The following is a 22,500-nucleotide window of genomic DNA, read 5'->3' on the forward strand; positions in this document are numbered from 1 at the left end:
CTGTACCATTTCCCAGGATAAAAAAACCGATATTTTATGTTCCCGTGAGTCCCTGTCTGACCTGGCTGCATTCTGGCCCCGTTGCCCGCCCGCCCGCCCGCCCACCACACCCGCGAGGCCGCCCACTCAATACGGTAATAACTGCAGCCATAGTTGTACATTACCTTTGATCACCATGCAGGGTGTTCTAGTTAAAAGCCTGAAATACATGTGTGTGTTTGTGTGCGTGTATGTGTGTGTGTGTGTGTGTGTGTGTGTGTGTGTGTGTGTGTGTGTGTGTGTGTGTGTGTGTGTGTGTGTGTGTGTGTGTGTGTGTGTTCATTTCCGACATCATGAAAATTTGGTGTATTTAGAAGTGAGTAGTCGGTGAAATGTTTATAATGTCGACGACCATGTTTCCCTTTGCGTGTGTCAAAAGAGCAATTACAATCTTTTAATCTGGTCAATTTTTTAAGCAGATGCCTGACTGTTTCTGTTCGCTATCAAGGTGCATTATGGTACTTTTATTTCTCTATTATAAGTAAATTTCAACTATATTTTCAGCCTTCATTGTCCTCGTAACGCATTTGAGCTATTACTAGAATATGAATGGTAGATTACATTTTGTGTATAATAGCTATCAAAACGACCAATTTGTATAATACACGTGTAATGTGAGGACCTTACTTGTTATCGATTTCATGCAACATCAACACTCTATACTGGATGGAATGATGTGCTCAATAAATATCTATCTATCTACATGTCTGCCTGTCTATCTGTCTCCGTCTCTCCATGCGTGCTTTGGGGTCCGAGGGGTCTCCAAGCGTACGGGTTCGAATCCTGTCCACAGTCCGAGTGTAGGTTGGGCTTCCTCACTCGGGGCAACGGTTTCCTAGCGGGTGGGCTTTGAGATAGGAGGTACCCTAAAAAGTATCCCCTTTAGCCCAGAAATTCCCGTGAAAGTCCACATGGTATAAAAAAATATATATATATGTCTTCATCAGTCTTAGTCATGCTGTGATCAACTGCTTATCTACCTATATGTCTATTTCTGTGTGTGTGTGTGTGTGTGTGTGTGTGTGTGTGTGTGTGTGTGTGTGTGTGTGTGTGTGTGTGTGTGTGAGCGGAGGTGAACGCAATTGACAGTGTACTTGGCCTCTGTAATATCATGGACGCACACTTGACAGGAAGTTCACGCGTGCCAAGGCTGAGGTGAGGTGAGGTGAGGTGACATGGCTCTCAGAAGGTGCAGGTGACGATGAACCACCTGAGTTACCGCCCCTGAATAAAGCATCTCAGCGGCGGGGGAGCGAAGCAGGTGGTCAGAGTTCAGTCCGCGCCTGCGCCTCAGCGTCCTTGGCGGAGATGACAGTCGGGCAGCTCGGGCTGGAGGCTCCGAGCGGCTCCAGTATCGTGGTGGCGGCAGCGGGTGGCGGTGTGTACTGGGAGGCGGCGGCGGGTGGACTGCGCGAGGCCACTCTTCCTTGACTAGCCGCCTTTAACCCCCACTGTGATCTGTCTCGTTGGAGTTCTCGTCTGTCGCTCTCAGCTGCCGCTATCAAGACGGCCACGCATAAATTCTTGAGTTGAAAGAGTTTTCAGAAAGTCTCGGGTCAGTGGATCGAGAGTTGGTGCGGTGCGGTGCGTTACAGCAAGAAAGTCGTTCCATACTGGTTCTTGACCGTCTGTCCGTCACGCTCGCAGCCTCCTACACGTCACCAGGCGGCCAATCACCCTCCAGAGATGGTCTTTGCTCCACGTCCTCACGTAAAAACGCTCTTAAATGCCCATTCGTTGACTTTTTCTTAACATCATGCGTTTTAAATCGTCTTGAGGAGAAAATGCACTGCCTGACACTTCTGACTGGAAAAGAAAAGTCACAGGTATGGAATTAAACGAAGAATTATGGAACACGGAAAGTAATGGTCGGCTTGTTGATCTTGTTACCTGAGTGAAGGCAGAAAGGCTCCCGAGGGGCTAGAGGGTCGCCGTAACAGGACTATTACTCAAGCTATTACGTTTCTTGTTCTTTTCTCCGGTGGTGCTGCGTTTTTCCCCGCCGCGGATCCTTTCACAAGCTCGCTTGGTTTTTTAGTTTATGTAATCTGTTGGGAAAGCTCTCGCGGCGGGATAAATCTGTGCCACCTCCCCCTTCCCTTCCTTCCCTTGCAGGCACGCACACACACACACACACACACACACACACACACACACACACACACACACACACACACACACACACACACAGCATAACAAAGTTTCCTCGCAGTAACATGATTTTTTTTTTCCTCTCTTTCCCTTTTCCGTCATTCCTCAGGATCAAAGGCTCGTCTGGCTGAAATCAGCTCCTCATTTTTCGCTACCTTTTTTATGTTTTAGCAGAGCAGACAGCGTACTTATAACTTATTCAATCGCAGCGTAGGAGAAGACACGGCTAACACACACACCACACAAACTATATGGAATTCTCCTTTAGCTTACAATGAAGTAGAAAAACCCCAAAGATTACGTGGATTAAAGAAGAAAAGTAAGAGAAAACTATCTATCATGAAGACATAAGGCACATCACCTGCACACTCTCTCATTACCCCCGCCAGGTGTGGACTGAAAGGTAACATCACAGCCGCGTATCGTGATGAAGTGCAACATTAACCACTGACATCAACTCTTAACTTTTTTTTTTTTCGTATTTTGAAGGCGATGAAAGCCCGAGTGAATTGTGAGCGGGGAGTGAGTGAGGTGGTGTTGGTGGTGGTGGTGGTGTTGGTGGTGGCCTCCTGTCAGGGTGAGGCTCTGCATAATCCCCAGCAGGAAATTCTCTCTCGCTATCCTGGACAAGACGACTACATCAGTAAGTTTTATGAGTCGTGTTTGTTTTCTGGTTTTAGTTCTGACTTCATTTTCAACTTTTTCCTTCCCTTCCCTCTCCCTCTCCCTCTCTCTCTCTCTCTCTCTCTCTCTCTCTCTCTCTCTCTCTCTCTTGCCCATGTTTTTAATACCGAGTTTTATTCCATGTCCTTTTTTTAACTTCATTTTTCCCTCCCCTTGCTTCACATATTTTTTATTTTTTTCCATATCTTTCTCTCATATTCCATCAGTCTTTTCCCCTCTCTCAATACTCAGGAGATTTTTATAATATTCATCCTTTCTTCGTATTGCATCAGAATATATACACATTTGTTTTTCTTTCCATTTTAAACCTACAGCTTTTCTTTTTATCCAATATCGCATGCAGTCCCCTCTTCCATATTGTTCCGTAAAGGTGTGTACTTGCGCCAGATGTTCAAATGTTCAGGTGTTCGGTGTAAGGAGGTTTAATTAACATGCCTAGATTTCCTCGCTTCGAGAGAGAGAGAGAGAGAGAGAGAGAGAGAGAGAGAGAGAGAGAGAGAGAGAGAGAGAGAGAGAGAGAGAGAGAGAGTCAGAGTCGTGAGGCTGTTGTTTTGTGGTAAAGGAAATCAATCGTGTGTGTGTGTGTGTGTGTGTGTGTGTGTGTGTGTGTGTGTGTGTGTGTGTGTGTGTGTGTGTGTGTGTGTGTGTGTGTGTGTGTGCTGGTAATGTTGATGTGCCTAACAGTAACGTACCTTGTTTAGTATGCCCGCTTGTCTGCTTGTCTGTCTGTCTGTGTGTCTGTCTGTCCGGCCGTCACACTCTTCATCTCTTATCTCCACCTGTGATAATTTATTTTAGTAACGTGAGCTTCGTTTATAATAATGCGATGAGTAATGGACGTTCATTAGCAGCGCCGTGTTGAATTATTTATATATGCTTTGTTTTATAATTACCGAGGCTGTATGAGAGAGAGAGAGAGAGAGAGAGAGAGAGAGAGAGAGAGAGAGAGAGAGAGAGAGAGAGAGAGAGAGAGAGAGAGAGAGAGAGAGAGAGAGAGAGAGATTCCAGCCAGCCACCCAATTAATCGCAGACAAACATACAGGAAAAATTTTAAAAACATACAAAAAATCACCCCTAAAAATAAAGACACAAATTTGAACCGAAATATGAGAGAGAAAACAGACCAAAAAAAATAAAACATGCAGTGAACAGACGCAGCCAAACAGCCAAAACAGCCAAACAAAACAGCCAGAGAGAGAGAGAGAGAGAGAGAGAGAGAGAGAGAGAGAGAGAGAGAGAGAGAGAGAGACAGAATAATACCAGGCCATGATCCCCTGTTGCCTAAATCCCTTTTCAAAACTAACACAACGAACAGATCAGACTTCGTCCTAATTTCCGCGTGCAATGGCGTGGCGTGGCGTGGCATGGCGGCTGCGGGGCTCAGGTGGAGAGGAGGCGTGATGAGATGACGAGATGATGCTGTGGGAGACGAAGGGCGTGAGACAATCCTAACACTGATGGCCTTTGGTATTAGGCTCGTATTCTCAAATTTTCCCGTGCTTCGCCTTCACTATTTCAAAAAAGGCTTTATCTAAATTTGCGAGAGTTTTTAAGGTTTTTTTACAGTTCTAGAGGCACAGTAACAAGATTTTAAGTTATTAACTGTAGAAACACTCTTGAAAACCCTGCTAATCATCTCTGTGGCCTTGAAAATAGTCATAGTGAGAGAGTGAGAGAAGAGGGACTTAAGATGTTTTTATAGTTTTAAAGGCAGATTGACAAGATTTCTCTAATATCAACTAGAAAAACACTCTTAAAAATCTTGTTAATCATCTCTGTGGCCTTGGAAAACAGTCATAATGAAAGAGAAAACCGTTTTTTAGGTATTTTTACGATTTTAGAGGCAGATTAACAAGATTTCTGTATTATCAACTGGAGAAACTCTTGAAAAGCCCACTAATCATCTCCGGGCCTTGACAGACAGTCGTGGTAAAAGAGCAATGCTTTTCTGAATACGGATCTTAGGAGCATGAAACATTAATCTCTGCGGCCTCTGCGTCTATTTCACTTCTTGATGGTGGTGATGGTGGTGATGAGAGAGGTCAAGGGCGCAGTATATCCCCTATCAATCCAACACCAGACCACACCCCTCACAACACAGGGTAGGTTAGGTTCGTGATGGTGGTAGGGAGGTGATGGGGGAGGTAGGTAACTGAAGGGCGTAGCACACTCCCCCATCAACCCACCACCCCCACCTCACAAACTCCCTTCACTTGCCCTTCTCATCACATCCTCGCTGCCAAAGTAAATCAATTCAGTATTACTTCTTTAGAGAGCCTCGCTGATTAGGGCTCCGGTATTAGTTATTCTCGAGCCGTTCTTACCCCGCCCTGTGACTGCCAAGTATTTGGTGCTGTGAGCTGTGTGCTGTGTTGAGTGTTGCTGTTACGGTGGTCCTGTCGCCTCTTTATGCATGCATCCTTGACCTATCGTGCGGTGTGTGGCGTGTGTGGCGTGTGAGTTGTGTGGCGTGTTGTGTCCTTGTAGCTTTGGCCCGACTTCTCAACAAAAAGTCCCTGAGATCCTAACCTAAACTAATCTCAGTCGCCGTGTGAATGGGTCGTGCATGGCGAAGCGTGTGGTGTGCCATGTCCTTGTTGTGTTACCCACGATTTACCAGCAAAAAAGGTCCTCTGATCCACCTCGATTCGCATGTGGATGTCATCAAGTCACCTCCATGTTCAAAATATCAGTAGAAGGAACGTTGCTTTCTATTTTCTTCTGTGGAAAGGTTAACTGTGCTTACGAGTCTCCGTCCTGCATATTTCAAGGCGGAGGTGGGCCGGGACACAACTCGCTGACCTTGAATACCGAGAAGCCAGCACTGCCATCCAGGAGAGCGCAATAAACGTCAGGTCATTTTGTTAAATTTTGACAGACGTGAATAAGTTAACAGACACGGCAGCTTGTCCATGATGTGCGGCAGCGGCTCAGGATGGATCAGATCTCTTACTCTTTTTTTTCCTTGGAGTAATTTTTTCATGTCGTCAAAGAAGCCATGCACTTAAAGTCATGATTGTCGTTCCCCCTGACTCGAATGTAATGGAGCTTGATTTTCAGTTTTTGTTTTTTCTTGTGAAGCAAATGAAATAATTGGACTTTTATGGGCAACCGTGATTAGAGAAAACTTACGGAAAATCTATATCAGTGTAGTTGTTTTATATCAATTTCACGAACCATTTCATTATATCTAGATGACAATGTCACTCTCTTTTTTTTCCATGCAACCAAGTCTATATGATCGCCACTGGAAACACTAAAAAATAGAAACGTAAGCCGCACCGGATATAGTGAACAAACAATCCGGTTACATTGAGACAAATATGAACTTCCCTTCGTTAAAGCTTCAGTGGGAAGGCATCAGGAGCAGCACCTGTCATGTTTGGGCCAGATCACACACACACAATAGATACCAACAACACTCATTACGTTAGTTCAAAGGCGACAAATTGCATCTCCATTTTTCTCAAGGCTGCTGTTTGAAGACGCAAACACGCCACGACGCTGCAAAACACATTACCCTCGGCACAAAAAAAAAAAAAAGAACATGAGCGTGGTGCGTCAGTCTTCCACTTACAACATAGCGGTAGATAAACACATCACCCACAGATTCCCCGAGCCACTGAGATAAGCGCGCTAGAGTAAGATCTCCCCTGGTCCTTTTCTGAGCCACGAAGGGAGCCTGAGAGTGAGGACAATAGAACAAACAGTCCCACGCACCGTCCTGAATCTCTGGCCCCTCAGCCCCTCAGCCCCATTCCTTGCTTCTGTAATGAACTCACTTTCAGGTGGTGCAGGTGTCCCGACATGCACTTCTCAGTTAAAGCGGATTAGTATTCAAGGCACAGGCCGCTGATCGAAGCCAAGACACTGGGAACGCGTGCTGTGTTTCTCTTAGGGCATCGCATTCCTTATTAATAGGCTACAATGCGTCTTAAAAATATCACTTTTCTCAATAGGGAAGTGATTAAAAGTCCTTCCTTTTTTTAAGTAATGAATAGGACGCCTCACGCAAGGACCTCGGTATCCTTCCCTTGCATGCTGACGGTGATCAAATACAACATTATCACCGAGACTCCTTCACACCTCCAGTTTTCTGTGAATGGCTGGGGGGGTATGTACGTGGCTCTTAAACCGACGCCCTGGTGCATTATGGGAGCGATAAAACCTTGCTTGATTACTGCACGTGAGAAAAGTGTATATTACGCTTATTACGAGGTGAGGAGAATTATTACCTAGAGTTCATTATGCAAAGGAGTGGACGGGAGTGGGAAACGAGAGGTAACAAGCGGGTGATGCGATGATACGGAGCATAATGTAGCGGTGTATTCCGGGATCCGTGGCGTGACTAATGCGGTGATACGTGATGCTGTAATTATATTCAGTAAAGGTTGAATATGATATGGGGTGAGGAGGAAAGAGGAAGGAAGCAAGGAAGGAACATGTGATCTATTTTGGGGTCTGTTGCTGTGTTATAATTAGTAGTCAGGTGCAGCAGGAAGAGGAGGAGGAGGAGGAGGAGGAGGAGGAGGAGAAAGAGAAGGAGGTAAAAGAGAAAGAAAGAAAGAAAGAAAGAAAACAAACAAAGAATGAACGAAAGAGAAAGGACAACACACACACACACACACACACACACACACACACACACACACACACACACACACACACACACACACACACACGACCACACCCAACACTAACAACATCAACAACAACAACAATAACAACAATAACAACAACTACTACTACAACAACAACAACAACAACAACAACAACAACAACAACAACAACAACAACAACAACAACAACAACAGCAACAACAACAATAATAACAGCACTATGAAAAGAAAGAAAGAATGCAGAGCCCAACGATCATATGTGTGTGTGTGTGTGTGTGTGTGTGTGTGTGTGTGTGTGTGTGTGTGTGTGTGTGTTATGAAACATTCTTTGCACCTTTCTGAATGATACATGAACATAAATAAAAATTACTCCTGCTTATGTGGCGATTGCGAAACAGGAACCACCACAGACCAACTCACACATGCATGAGGGGAGCGCCACAAGATCACACAGCGAACTTACATCTTAGGGCGGGGAGGCGTGAGATCACCATTCCCTGATAACTTGGACCCACTAAACGCTACTACAAAGCCTTACCATGGGGGAAATTCACCTTCTTCACCCCAAAGCTCTCTCCTGCCACACACAGAGTTTCACGCATGGCTACGAGAGAGAGAGACGCCAGGGAGGAGCGTAGGTGAGGACAATTGACGTATTATAGCGGCGTGCTGTGTGGCTTCAGCTGTGTGAGTCTCCGTGATGCCTTACAGCTTAGAGTCTCCTATTTTCACCTGCCTAACAGTGAGTGAAGCAAAGAGTTACCGGGACTGCTTAAGAGAGGTAGATATGTCCTCGTCTTCTGTCACTGGTGGAAGGTTGTGTTTGAGCTGGTATTCTATAAAGGAATGCCTAATTGCTTCTCCTTCAAACAAAGTAGAACAGTAACAGAATTCCTATCGGGCGAGTATTGATTTCCCAACACTCCTCAAAATAACTCGTCATTGAAAAGCTGGAAGTAATAACGAGACACAGTTCCTGAGTGCCGCCTGAACCCTACGTGTTGAAGCTTTCCTGTGTTGTAAAGAAAATTGTCGCAAGAAATAACTAATTCATATCAAGTTGAAAGCACTGTACGTGTACACGGAGGCGGCAATGCATGAACTGTGTACGTGCATGTATATCCGTGCCTTTGATGCAATAACCAACCATTGCTCATAGATATAAACTAGTAAGCAACCAAGTGAAGGAGCAGTTCTTTGAGACACATTCCTACCTGCCTGAAACTTTTATTGGATCAGGATAAAGTATCGAACACATCACGGTAAAACACAGACGTCTTGCAACACAACCAAGTGCACATAAAAGAACAACAAAGTGAGGTGTAGGTTAGTTGAGTAACGCACAACGCTCCTTCCTTTGTGTTTAGTGCTTCGCCTCTTTATTAAACACCTGAGCTGCTGCGAGTCTATCATTAGTCAGATAAGAGACAATCAGTGGGTCACACAACGAGAGACTCAAGGAAAACACACAACACAGTGGCGGGAAGTGAAACAAGAATTCTGAACACAAACTATAGTATGTCATCGATCCCTTGTTACGAAAACACGAGATTAAAAACCACGCCACTTCACAGATTACATGCACGGTATTAAAGAATGGTTAAAAATGTGAATATTCAACCATGGCCTTCTACCAGCACCAGCACCAGCACCACAACCACCAGCACCACCACCACTCCCAACACCATTATATTCGTGCAACTCAAGGTCATTCCATCATTCCCTATCATTCCTGCCAGTCGAGGGGCCAATAATGCCTATTAGCGTTGCATTCTATAAACAGGTAAAGTATTCCAGCACTTTATATCAATTGTAGCTTCATTAACATATATTCTCCACCAGTCCGCCTGTCTGCCTACCTGCTTGCCTACCCGCCTACCTGCCTGCCTGCCTCTGTATCTGTCTGTCTGTATGTATGTATGTTTATCATTGTCTGTTTTTTTGTCTGGTTGTGTGTATGTGTGTCTGTTTGTCTGGCTGTTTGTTTCTAAATGCCTACTACCTCCCTCCTACCCTCTCTCTCTCTCTCTCTCTCTCTCTCTCTCTCTCTCTCTCTCTCTCTCTCTAGCAGTACATACAGAAGTACGCGCATACACAAGGCACAAAGGCGCTAACATCAGCATAATTCTGCCGTACATTAGCTATTTTTCCCACCTCTTCCAGCTGCCAACTTTACGGCGGCCACAAGTTGGTGGTTATAACATTGCGTTTTTAATTAGAAAGTTGTGATGATGTAACTCTAGGAAATGACTTCACGCTCTCACAAACCGGTTGGTGGATATCAATTGCAGTGTCGCTTTTATTCATATACATTATTCTTTTTCTTTATTATTACAGTTTTATTTATTTTTTTTCTTAGCGTGGCTTTGAATGTGATCTGCATTTATTTTCCATTTTCTTTTCAGCATTATTCGCTTACTTTAACATTCTATATAATCTGTTTTTCATATTTTTTTCTCTTATTTTTTCTTCATTATCGTTTTCTGACTAGTCTTCTCATATTTTCCCTTCTTATCTCACTTTATATTCTTCTTTCATTTCTTATTCAACTCGTGACAAACTTTTTCTTTCTCTTTCTTTCTTCCTGAAGTGTCATTTTTATTTGTCATTCTCGGTGTCAATTCTTTTCCATTTTTCATCTCTGCGTTGCTTGTTCCTCTTGGATTCTCTTTTTTTTTTTATTTTACTCTTTTGCTTCATTTTGTTGTTATTTTTGTTGTCGTTGGTGGTGGTGGTGGTGATGGTGGTTGTGGAGGTCCTTTTTTGTCTCCTCTTTCTATCTCCTCCTTCTCCTTCTTCTCCTCCTCCTCTTCCTTCTTAACTTTCTTCAATTCTTTTTTTTTTCTTTCCTTTATTTAATTTTCCTAACTTCTTCTCCTACAACTTTCTTTAACATGCATTTTTACCGCCATGACCTACCACTGGAGACCTTCACCCACCACCACCACCGCCACCAACACCAAAACCGCCACCACCACAACCACTACCAGTCACTTCATTGATCGCCATTACACCCTCTTCTCCTTCCCATTACTTGCATCACATCAACAACTTCTACTTTAAAGGTGATGGTGTGTTGCGTGCATGTGTGTGTGTGTGTGTGTGTGTGTGTGTGTGTGTGTGTGTGTGTGTGTGTGTGTGTGTGTGTGTGTGTGTGTGTGTGTGTGTGTGTGTGTGTGTGTGTGTGTGTGTGTGTGTGTGTGTGTGTGTGTGTCTCCAGTTCACGTTCTAAAGGACTTGCTGGAAAACCTTCTTTCTCTCCTCTCTCTCTCTCTCTCTCTCTCTCTCTCTCTCTCTCTCTCTCTCTCTCTCTCTCTCTCTCTCTCTCTCTCTCTCTCTCTCTCTCTCTCTCTCTCTCTCTCTATGTGTAAAAATAACGTTGCGTTTTTCCAAGTTAAAAAAAATTTGACGTAAAAAAAAAAGCCAAAAAAAGCGAAATAAACAAAAATGGAGGGAGAGAGGAGGGAAACAGAGCCAGTGGAAGAATATTTGGTTTTCATTGCGAGTCTGAAATGAAAAAAAGGAAAAATGATGACGGATCTTTTTATGGGGACAATTTCGTTAAGCGTTCCAGTTTGGCACTCGACTGGCGGAACCGCAAAAAAGTTCCGCTACTCTATTAGGAAACGCCCCGCGCGATCAGTGGATCATGTTGTTTCCAGTATCCAATTTACATTTTTAGACAATTTACATTTTTTTGGAGATAATCTGGTCTCGCAAGAACGTCCTGGTGAGAAAATCACTTTTGGAGGTTACACACACACACACACACACACACACACACACACACACACACACACACACACACGCGTAGTATAGTGGTCAGCACGCTTGACTCACAATCGAAAGGGCCCGGGTTCGAGTCCCGAGGGCGGCGAGGCAAATGGGCAAGCCTCTTAATGTGTAGCTCCTGTTCACCTAGCAGTAAATAGGTACGGGATGTAACTCGAGGGGTTGTGGCCTCGCTGTCCCGGTGTGTGGAGTGTGTTGTGGTCTCAGTCCTACCTGAAGATCGGTCTATGAGCTCAGAGCTCGCTCTGTAATGGGGAAGACTGGCTGGGTGACCAGCAGGCGACCGTAGTAGTGAATTACACACACACACACACACACACACACACACACACACACACACACACACACACACACACACACACACACACACGAGAGCACACGAGCGTAGATTAACGGATTAGAACAAGAAATATGCAATCATCCCTTCGATTTCTGAGTTCAAAAAAGAGAGAGAGAGTGGGACATACTGATGTAATATGCAAATTTCAATAATGAGAGGGAGCCTAAGATAGATTAAGGTCTTTGCTGCTGAGAGGGGGGAGAGTGCAGAGCGGAGAGGGAGATGAGACCAGGGTGGGGCGGGAAGGGGGGAGATAGGAAGAGGTGGAGCTTGAATGCAAAGATTTTTATTCGTGATTATATCGTGAATTATGAGCCTCTGATGGCCTTCTCACCCTCTCACACTCACACTCACTCTCACTTTTCTCTTGCACACTCATATCTTCACGCGCTTTTTATCTCATTTTCTCGCTTATGTCTACTTTTATTTGTCGCTCTCACATCACACTCACACACGCTTAGCTCTCCTTTACCTACATTCCCTCACACTTGTCTCACACTTGTCTCATCTAACACACCTTACACACTTCTCTCACCCTCACACACCCTCTCTCTCTCACTCTCACTCTCACTCTCTATCACACACTTTCCTTTGCCCTTCAATCACATCCACCCTCACTTCTCTTTGAGTTTCACACACTTCACTGTTCTCTGATCCCTGCACACTCCACATCCAGTTTTCTCTCCCCTTTCACTCACTCTCTCACTCTCCACCCACGCCTCACTTTCCTCCTCGCGCCTCACACTCACATCAATGGCGCAGGGAGTCAAGCGCACTCCCCTCATCGACCTCGAGAAGCACCTTTTTTTCACGTCCTCTTTTGAGAATAACCCGTCGCTTCCTGTATAAAAGCGAGGTGTCAAGCTGCCCAATACGCCACGCCACCTGATCCATCTGCCTTGCGGGCCGCACACCTTCCCCTCCCCCCACTCCACTTCCTCCCACCAGTGACCCAGCACCCCAGACGCCACCCCCTCCCCCTTCACGCTCACCAACAGTAGCGCCCAGACAACCAGGCGTGATATAGAAGAACGCACCCAAATTAAAAACCCTTTCTCTTTCTACTGCGCAATATTTTTTTTTTTAATTCCGCCAGATATTTTAATGCTTTTTTACGACTTTCTCATTTCCTCCGTGCTCCTTAAGGGTGAATAATGTCCCTCCCCTCCCTCCCTACACTCAGCGTCCCGGCCACGACTCGCGCGTAGGTCATCGGAGGGAAGGTTTAAAGCAGGCTGGGGAGGGAGCGCCGTACCCGTATAGAGGCAGCGGCATGACAGCAGCGCGCAGGACAGGCGATACTGAGAGACGCGTGCCTTGAGGAGTATAACAAAGGTGTATTGTAGCGATAACTCATGTGGAGGCTTCAATCCTCTTATCACAAATCCGGATCCTCTTAGAGAAGATCTGGATCCCTTATGGCGGATTCCAAACGTGTCCCGGGGCGCCTCTTTGTGTCAGGCCGCGGCGCCGTCCACACCAGTACTGGACGCGTAACAACACTGATGTTGTTATGGCGGAATTGAATCGCTTTGTTTGTCGATTGCATAGCGCTGGTAAACACGGACTGGAGTGTGCAGCTGGGATTCATTGGTGCAGCAGTAATGAATGGTTGTTACGCCGGTGGTCACAACATTAGGCAGAATCACACGCATATGGTGATAACGACTTAACCGATACAGCGACCCAGTTAATGCTTTAAGGGTCAGTGTTTTTTGACTACCGCTCACTGCCGCTAAGCCTCTTCTCTCTCTCACTGGCTTTGCCTCTACGCCGGCTGGTACTGAAAACTCTACTCCTGCTGTTACTTTTGTGGCGACTGTTGCTGTTTGAAACTTTCACCACTGTAACAATGATTTAAGTCACTGTTACTATTGCCAGTTATGATAATACAGACTTCACCCCAAGCAAAAAATAAAATACAGTACCTCCTCCTCCTCCTCCTCCTCCTCCTCCTCCTCCTCCTCCTCCTCCTCCTCCTACTACTACTACTACTGCTGCTATAAATGATAATAATAATAATAATAATAATAATAATAATAATAATAATAATAATAATAATAATAATAATAATAATAACAACAATACAATCATATCTACTATCACCAGTACCATCACCACTACCACTTTTGCAACCACCATCGTGCACAATCACCACCACCACAACAACAACAACAGCAACCACCACCTCCCCGCCACTGCTGTATGTTACTGCGAGTATATTCTTTCACAATAAAAGTTCTATCCTAAACTTTGCAGCCCAGTTCCCTTTTAACAAATACGGTGTTCTTTCTCACTTTTTCCCCCTGCAGAGTCGTTTGCTGCAGGGAAGGGAGGGCAAGGAGGACCCTCAACCGTGCCTGTCCTTTTCTGCTGCATGCTGTTCAACCCCTGAAGTTTTAACTGACGTAGGAGTTCAGTAACATATCCTTTCTCTTTTATCTCTTCCTGTTTTTAACCAGAAATATTGTTTGATATTGAAGATTCGTGTAAATATTCAACAACAACCACTACTACCACTACCACTGACCACTGTCCCTACTGCACCTTCTCCTCCTCCTCGTCAATATCAACATTAAAGTTGTGTATTGGAAGAAAACCGTGAAGCATGGTATCAATCTCAGTGAGTCACGCCTCAACTGCAATATTGGTTCGCTATTGACTTCTACTGTGATTAAAACTGCATTACTTCTGTCTGGCCCTTGTTCCACTGCATGACCTTTCTTGTGGAGAAGGAGGAGGAGGAGGAGGAGGAGGAGGAGGAGGACAAGAACCAGAGCAAAAGCGACAACAAAGAAGCCAACACGGCCATGAGAACAATTAAGCGAGCGAGAGTCTTGACAAATAATAGAACCAAGATCGAGGACAAGAATGAAAACACGGCCGATAAAGACGAAAATAATGATCAGGAAGGGGACAAAGTGACGAGTGCGCAGAGGGACGAAGAGGGTAACAACTGACGCACGGAAGAGAACGAGATGGAAGAGGAGGAGGAGAAGGAGAAGGAAGGGAGGAAGATGATTAAAGGGGGAATGAGAGTGAAAACTAATACAGGGAGGAAAAGTAGGTCGAGGAGGAAGAGGGGAAGGAGGAGGAAGGGGAGACAAACAAATACGAAAACTAGCAGGAACAGAACGTAGGAGGTGTGAGAAGCAAAGGAGGTGGAGGAGGAAGAGAAGGAAGAGGAGGAAAATGAGAATTAGACTAGAGCAAGGCGGTGTAAACATGAAGCAGCATTATGGACACTTTAACAGATAGAGGGTGACGGCAGGAGAAAGCAAGGCGTGTCGAGGGGGAAGATGGAGTGCGCGAAGCTTTCACCCGGGAATCGTGAGCGGCCGGTAAGCTGCGGAAGTCTGGAAATGTGAGTAATGGAAGGTAGCGAATGAGTAAGTCTCCCTGGCGTCCCTCCCTCCTTCTGCCGCGCCTCCGCCTGCGTGCCATGATGAAGAGGACTGCTTTGTGCTCACGTCTTCTCACGAGACAGCTCTGAAAAATTTTTCCTTCGCATTTTTTCCTCTCACTGCAGATTGTGACTACCACCATCCCTTCCCCTACACTCCCCTCCCCTCCCTTCCCTCTCCTTATCCTCCTCATTCCCCCCTCCTCTACTCCTCCTCCGAGAAGGGAATTGCGTGAGGATTCTGCAGGAGAAACCTCTATTGATCCTCATCAAGGGAAGTTACTGAAGTTTATGGGGAAGCGAGAAGTGTGTTAGCCATCAAATGCTTTTCTGCTTTTCTCCTGTTCAGTGTATCTTTCTAGCCCTTTCTCTCTCTCTCTCTCTCTCTCTCTCTCTCTCTCTCTCTCTCTCTCTCTCTCTCTCTCTCTCTGGAAAGTTATAGTATTTTATTCGTTAAAGTGAAAATGACGCTGTACTGAGTGCGAAAAGAAAGCAGAGACAAGTCACAAACACACACACACACACACACACACACACACACACACACACACACACACACACACACACACACACACACACACACACACACACACATTACAAAATCAAACCGAACCGAAAAAAAAAATAGAAAAAAGAATAAGTAAAAAGGGCCGAGTTATTAATTGGCCGTTGCATTCTTGTTGGCCTTACGAATCTCTAATAATCTGGAAGTGTTTCTTTTTTTCTTGGTTTTCCAGCGTTTCTTTTGTTCCGGGAGAAAACACAGGCGGAGTTTTGTTTGTTCCTCGGGGCGTGCGTGGGCATTGTTAAGCTCGCCAGGCCAACCTTCTGCCCCGGGAGTACGGAGGTGGCCCGGTTATTGCTTCAAAGGTGACACTGACGGACGGGGGATCTGCCTTCGGTGTTGCAGTTTAGCCTCGTGGGAAGGATGGCTTACTTAAAGGGGTCAAGATTACAGGGAGAGATTTATCAGGAAAGACTTGTAGAACTGGGGATAGATTTACTGGTAAACTCTGGAGCTCTACCTGTTTTTTGTGACTCACTCAGTTCCTCGCAGATTCTACAAGTGTATCGTATTAAATATTTCTTTTTAATCTGAACCCTTCAACATTCTCAGAACCAGGACGAGTTTTCATATTCATTCTGCTTACTATTTGGCGATTTTATACGGATTCAAAAACCTATGTGGGGAATGAAATAATGAAGACTGCCCATAAATCTTCTGACCTTCAAAGACCCTTCCTAATATAAATAAAATTGTCTATTCACACCAACAATTCATGATAAAAATGCGTTCCAGTACTGAAGAGGTTACAGGCTCCAGATTAGAGGGAAAGCTATATCAGAAATGACTTGTAGAACTGGGAGCTAAACTGGTAACCTCTAAATCTCTACTTGTTTATTTGATTTGTTTAAAGGTTTGTGTTATATGGATAGATTTATCAGGAAACATTTGTAGAATTGGGGAGAGATGAACTTGCACACTCCGAAGCTCTTGGTGTTTATGTGAGTTACGTATATAGTCCAGATTTCAGCCAAGAATTTATAGTGAAATACTTGTAGAATTTATGAGAAACTATTGGTGAGCTTCAAACTCTTTACTGGTTATTATCCTCTGCTCCTTCCACACCTTTCTTCTTAACCCCTTCAGTACTGGGAGACAATTTCATCATGAGTTTTGGGTGTGATTAGACAATTATATTTCACATAAGGAACGGTCTATGGAGGTCAGAAGATTAATGGCCAGAGTCTTCACTATTTTAGCCCCTACATAAGTTTCTAAAGGTGCATAAAATCACCATATACTAAGCAAATTAAATACCAAAATGTGTCCTGGTACTGAGAAGGTTGAAGGGTTCAGATTAAAAAGAAAGATTTAACACGATATACTTGTAGAATCTGGGAGGAATTGAACTGGCGAACTCCAGAAATCTTCAACTGTTCGTGTTTTTCTTCCTTCCGTGAGTTAAAAGGAATTGGAACACAATTTAACACGAAATACTTGTAACTTTTAGGGCAAGTGTGTGGTAAACTCTAGAACTCCTTACTGTTTGTGTTTCCTCTTCTCTCTATGACCTTATCTGAGTGAAAAGAGTATTAAGACACTTTCCAAACTAAACGACCCAACTTTCTTTCACTCTTTTTCTTTCATAATCTCCCATAATTATCTTCTTGGGAAACGCATATTGATCGTCTCTCTCTCTCTCTCTCTCTCTCTCTCTCTCTCTCTCTCTCTCTCTCTCTCTCTCTCACACACACACACACACACACACACACACACACACACACACACACACACACACACACAAGCAGAGTTTATTGTTACTATGAGGACCGGCTAAGTTGATCAGTTGAGACGAAAAGCTTCATCAGATATCTCATTGCACTGAAGTAACTTGACATTCACAACCAAATGAATAATGCAAAAGTGGACTCATACTGAAGGATAAAATATGAAACCTGGTGATTGGTAAAACATTTGTAAGAATCTGTTATTGTTTTCTGTCTATTATTGGATTCAAAACGAGAGGAGAATAGAAAATAGATAAAAAAATAATAAAAAAAGAAACCTGGCAAGGATTAAATGAAAGTGTTTTTTGATACGTACAGTACACAATAATATTTTCTTACTCTATTAATGTCTGCTCCTCACACTCACTCCTGCACTGAAATGGAACAAAGAATAAATACAAATATATAAAGAAAAAACATCCTGATACACAGTAATCTTTCTTTTCCTTTCCTTGCCTGTACTTTTTTTTTCACAACGAATGTATTACTGTTCTGTTATCCTATTGCATCATACTTTTTCTGGCAACGGATAAGAAAATATTTGGCAGAGCAGGAGAATATCAGCTTACAATACACACAATACTTTCCTGAACTGTATTTCTATTTCTATTTCTGTTCTGCTTATACACTTTACCAGGGGGACACAGCGATAAACAACTCCAGGCCTCGTAACTTCCTCTCCTTATTCACCACACGCCACAATGCATCGAGTCTCGGTACGTTCGCTCAACTTGAAGACTCCCGCCGCCCTTTCAGCTTCAGAATTGCACAGTTCGTCACAAAAATGCAAAAGGAAAAAGAAAAAGAGAGAAAAAAAAAAAGTGGCACTGAATCAACTCATGGGGAGCCACGTTAAAGCTTGGCCAGGTGGTGTGTGTATACATGTCACCTGAGGAACACACACGCACACGCACACACACACACACACACACACACACACACACACACACACACACACACACACACACATTGCGTCTCAACTGCTGTCATTCAATTTTCATATGAATCTCTTTAAAGTGGCAAGATTAAAAGGATAAGTTCCAATCCTCCAGTTGAAGCAGCAATTTCTAAAGGTAAAAATAATTAGACAGTTGAATGCAGGTGTATTATTAGTGCCAAGAAATGAGAAGATCCATTGAGTCGCGAGAAATTAAGTCCTTCTTTGTACAGGTGAAATGTGGACCGAGTTTTATGAATCTTATTAAGTTTCTGGAGCAGCTTTTCTTTTCTTTTTCTCTCTCTTTTCTTTTAAGATTCGGTAATTATCAGGTAAAACTAAACGAACACACACACACACACACACACACACACACACACACACACACACACACACACACACACACACACACACCATAACCGGACATACCACCACCCACCGGTCTTCACTTCCTTCATAATCCAGTGACTCATAAAAACCGGACTGCTTATCACGACTCGTTTCTCCGGCATTCCAGTAAGGTCTCGTGCATCCTCACCCGCATTAACCGGACTTGCAATTCCTTCCGGTCTTACGAGCACTGAAGGACAAAGAAACGGAAGAGAAGCAAGCAAGAGACCGTATTCACGTTACACTTACTTCACCCGAGTCAACATAAACTTCATACGCTGCTACTGAATCGTAAAGATCTCCCGGGCGGTGAAGAATATCAAGACAAGAATGACTGAATAGAAGCCACGTGAAAAGAAGAAGTAATGGAAAGAAAAGATAGATACGAGTGAAGCGAGCTAGATATGAAGCAACAATTTCCACGGAATATGGGAAGTCGAGAGTAAGAGAAGCACCAAGAGGAGAAGGAGGAGGAGGAGGAGGAGGAGCAAGAGGTACGTACGTTAATTACTTGCTACGCTGAGGAACTTGTGTGCTGCATCCAACAGGCGCAGAGTTAGGCACTGTGTAACGGGAGAAAGTTTCCGCACTCCAGTATTAAAACCGTGAACTGGGTGTGCTTGCGCGGTGAGGGAGCGGCGGCCAGGAGAGCGAGGAGAGCTGGCTGGGGTGATACAGAAGACAGGTGGAGGGACAGCTAATGACGAGACGAAATACGCCGCTGGAATGGTGTGGAATTTGTTGCTACCATCTCGTGACGGGAAATGAGAACGAACAGAAGTGAGGTCATATAAATTCTTACGGTGGTTGCTCTTGTATCCCTTTCTTTCAGCTAATTCTTTCGGACCTCCAAGAGAACTGGCAACTAAGTGGGTCCTTTTTTTTTTTTTTTGCCACTGTCCAACTTTCGCTTATATATATAAAAAAAAACAATAAAGACAATAAGGGAAGTTGCAATAAGGTAATAGGTCTACAGTTGGCAGTCCCTTATGACACATGCCTCCCTATTCTTACCTTCATTCCTACCCATAAATTTGTCTAATCTTCTTTTAAGGCGCCCAAATGACTCACCACTAACGACTTGATCACAGAGTATGCATTATGCTGAATAATAAAAAAAGAAAAAAATGAAAGGATAGGAATGATATTGATCACTCTTCAGCGACAATGAGAACAAGGAATTGTGAAAAAAATATATGTGTAATGTTTGCTATCTTTTGTTGAGTGAAATAAAATACTGACTTGTGAAAAAGAATAATAATTATGACGTTTCAACAAAATTCAACTTCTATTTCTACAAAAAAGTGTTTTACAATGCGCTGTAAGGAAATGAGAGCAAGTAATGATGAAAAACATGAATATAATATTGACGTTCCTGTGGAATTAATCTGTTTTAAGACGAGTAAACAAGGAACTAAGAGCACATTCAATATTAATAACGTTTCAATAGACTTATTAAATATTTCTTACGAATAAAAAAAGAATGTACTCGAATTCTGACTTTTCAAGAGCATCCGAGAAAAACAGTGAATCTTTTTTTTTTTCTTAATGTATTGCAAAATTTATCATTTCAATAAATACAAAAAGCAGGAGAGCATGAATGTGTTCCAAGACTGAATCCACAAGGGTACGCGAGGAGAGCACGGAAACCTTTTCTTTTTGCTTAAACAATGGCAACATTTTTCTATTTTGACAACTATTGAAGAAAATCATGAAAATATCTAGTGTTGCCAAATGTTTTTCTTTTTTTTTCCAAGAGTACATGAAGCAAAAGTGTCGCAGATGTTGCAATGATTTTCCTAAACGTTTTTTTTTCCAGCAAATATGAATATACATATGAATAAAAAGTCTTCAAAAAAAAAAAATCCGAGAAAAATGGATGGACGAACGCAATAGAAAACATTCAGAAGCTGCTTGATAGAAAACGGAACGAAAGAAACTATTTTTGTCTTCCTTTTCTGCAGGTGGGAGGGCGAGGGGACATTGTTACACTACTAGATTGAATATTTTTACAAACATGAAACTGAATTGTTTTTTTATGGGGTGAGGACTGGCGAGCTCTCTCTCTCTCTCTCTCTCTCTCTCTCTCTCTCTCTCTCTCTCTCTCTCTCTCTCTCTCTCTCTCTCTCTCTCTCATTCATATTTTTTTCTTATTACTAACAGTTTCTCCTTTTTTTTCGATTTTCCTTAACTTACATCCTATTTTCATTTGAAGTTTATCGCAGTAATGATTCTCTCTCTCTCTCTCTCTCTCTCTCTCTCTCTCTCTCTCTCTCTCTCTCTCTCTCTCTCTCTCTCTCTCTGATCCCTGCTCCACGCCTCTCTTCGCTGCTGTAATGAAACGTTTTACGGGCCCAACAAAGAGTAGAGAATTGGATCCCTTTTAACAAGTTTACGCTCCCAATACGACCACAGATCCACTATGTCTGCGAGTCGATGTTTGTTTTCCAAAGTCTACTTAACCCTGAGAGTTATGCCCTTTTGTGTGGAGCGTGGCGTGGTGTGGTGGAAGAGTGTGGTGGTGGTGTGGTGGTGGTGCTGCGGTCCTAAACTTGCGGCAGAAGTAACTTTATAACTACTGCTTTTCCTCATAGTTTCCCTCACAATTTTTAAGATATTTACTTTTATAACCCTTGCTCTATATCTCTTTACCTCCTCCGGCCATTTACTTTATATAATGACTACTTTACGTCATTCGTTATGCGATTTTCTTATCCACTTTTAACGACTCTTGCTGAGCTGGGCGTCTTACCTCGCCACGGGTATTAACTTTGTAATTTCCTACTTTATTCAGTGTTTTTCTTCTGGGTTTTCTTGACTTACCTTGCCGTCCTTGCTGTGCCTTCCCGACCCCTCAACTTTTCTTCTCACAACTTCCTCCTCCTCCAAATTTCAGCGTTACATTACGAAACTCTCTACTTATTCAGCCCACCACGAATACGCAGTTTATTCCATCCTAACTCGTTCATTATCTTTTATTACAGCCCTTAAGTTCTTCATCAAGTTTCGACTCATTAGCATTACCAAACCTCTATTCATTCTATGCCTTCTGAGCTCACAATTCATCTCATTTAAGCTTATTATTTGTCGATTTCTTTTTTATACAGTTATTTAGTGAGTCCTCAGATTGCATTCTTTTTTTATATATATATGAAGCCTTTGTATATTCCACGCACATCAAACATATATTCATTTCATATATCTAGGATCCATTTACCATTATTTTTATCAGTTCTGAAGTTAATTATCATATTTCGACATTTATCTACGTGACAAACCTTCAAGTTATTTTATTTTTAGATCCAAACTAAAATACCAAACTTGCACACGTATTTACATAACATAAGTTCTACATATCCCACATCCTTTTCACACATACTATTACACCTAAACTTATACTCTATTTACACAACACACCTTCAAAATACATCACCAAATTCCAACAGCCCTTTACATTACAAAACCTTAACTTTTTTCCATACTTCTCAAAGGTACACAACATCCAAACTTCCTTCTAACACCACCAAACTCGATCACTAACTTCCGACACTTTCACACCCAACGGAACCTTTCACTTGCTCAATATATTTTCCAACCCTAACCTCTTCGATCCTAAACTCGCCAGGTAGACTCCTCTCTTATCACCTTCACGTACCGAATGACCGGAGGAACCCACCTAAATAATTTTCTCTGATATTAAAGTAACTCCCGTTTCTCTTCACGCTGTCCAGGTAAATTGTTTGTTATATATGAGCACCCAGTGAACTCCTGCATGCTGTATATGTCAAGGTGTGTTGAGTGTCCATGGGGAAAGGAACGCGTGGTCGGGTTAAGGTGCGAAGTAGGGTATGTG

General features: G+C 43.3%; 1 protein-coding gene across 1 annotated transcript in view; it reads left to right on the plus strand.

The window, feature by feature from the left end:
* The first annotated feature begins 1,385 nt into the window (after positions 1–1,385).
* The window catches only part of LOC123506673 (nephrin-like), a 128,913-nt gene continuing 107,798 nt past the window's right edge, over positions 1,386–22,500 (plus strand). The window contains 2 exon segments of the mRNA XM_045258925.1: positions 1,386–1,594; positions 2,400–2,833. Of these exon segments, the coding sequence (XP_045114860.1) occupies positions 2,683–2,833 (151 nt within the window). The 5' untranslated portion in view covers positions 1,386–1,594; positions 2,400–2,682.

The sequence above is a fragment of the Portunus trituberculatus genome, chromosome 20, assembly GCF_017591435.1.
Source record: "Portunus trituberculatus isolate SZX2019 chromosome 20, ASM1759143v1, whole genome shotgun sequence".
NCBI lineage: Eukaryota > Metazoa > Arthropoda > Malacostraca > Decapoda > Portunidae > Portunus > Portunus trituberculatus.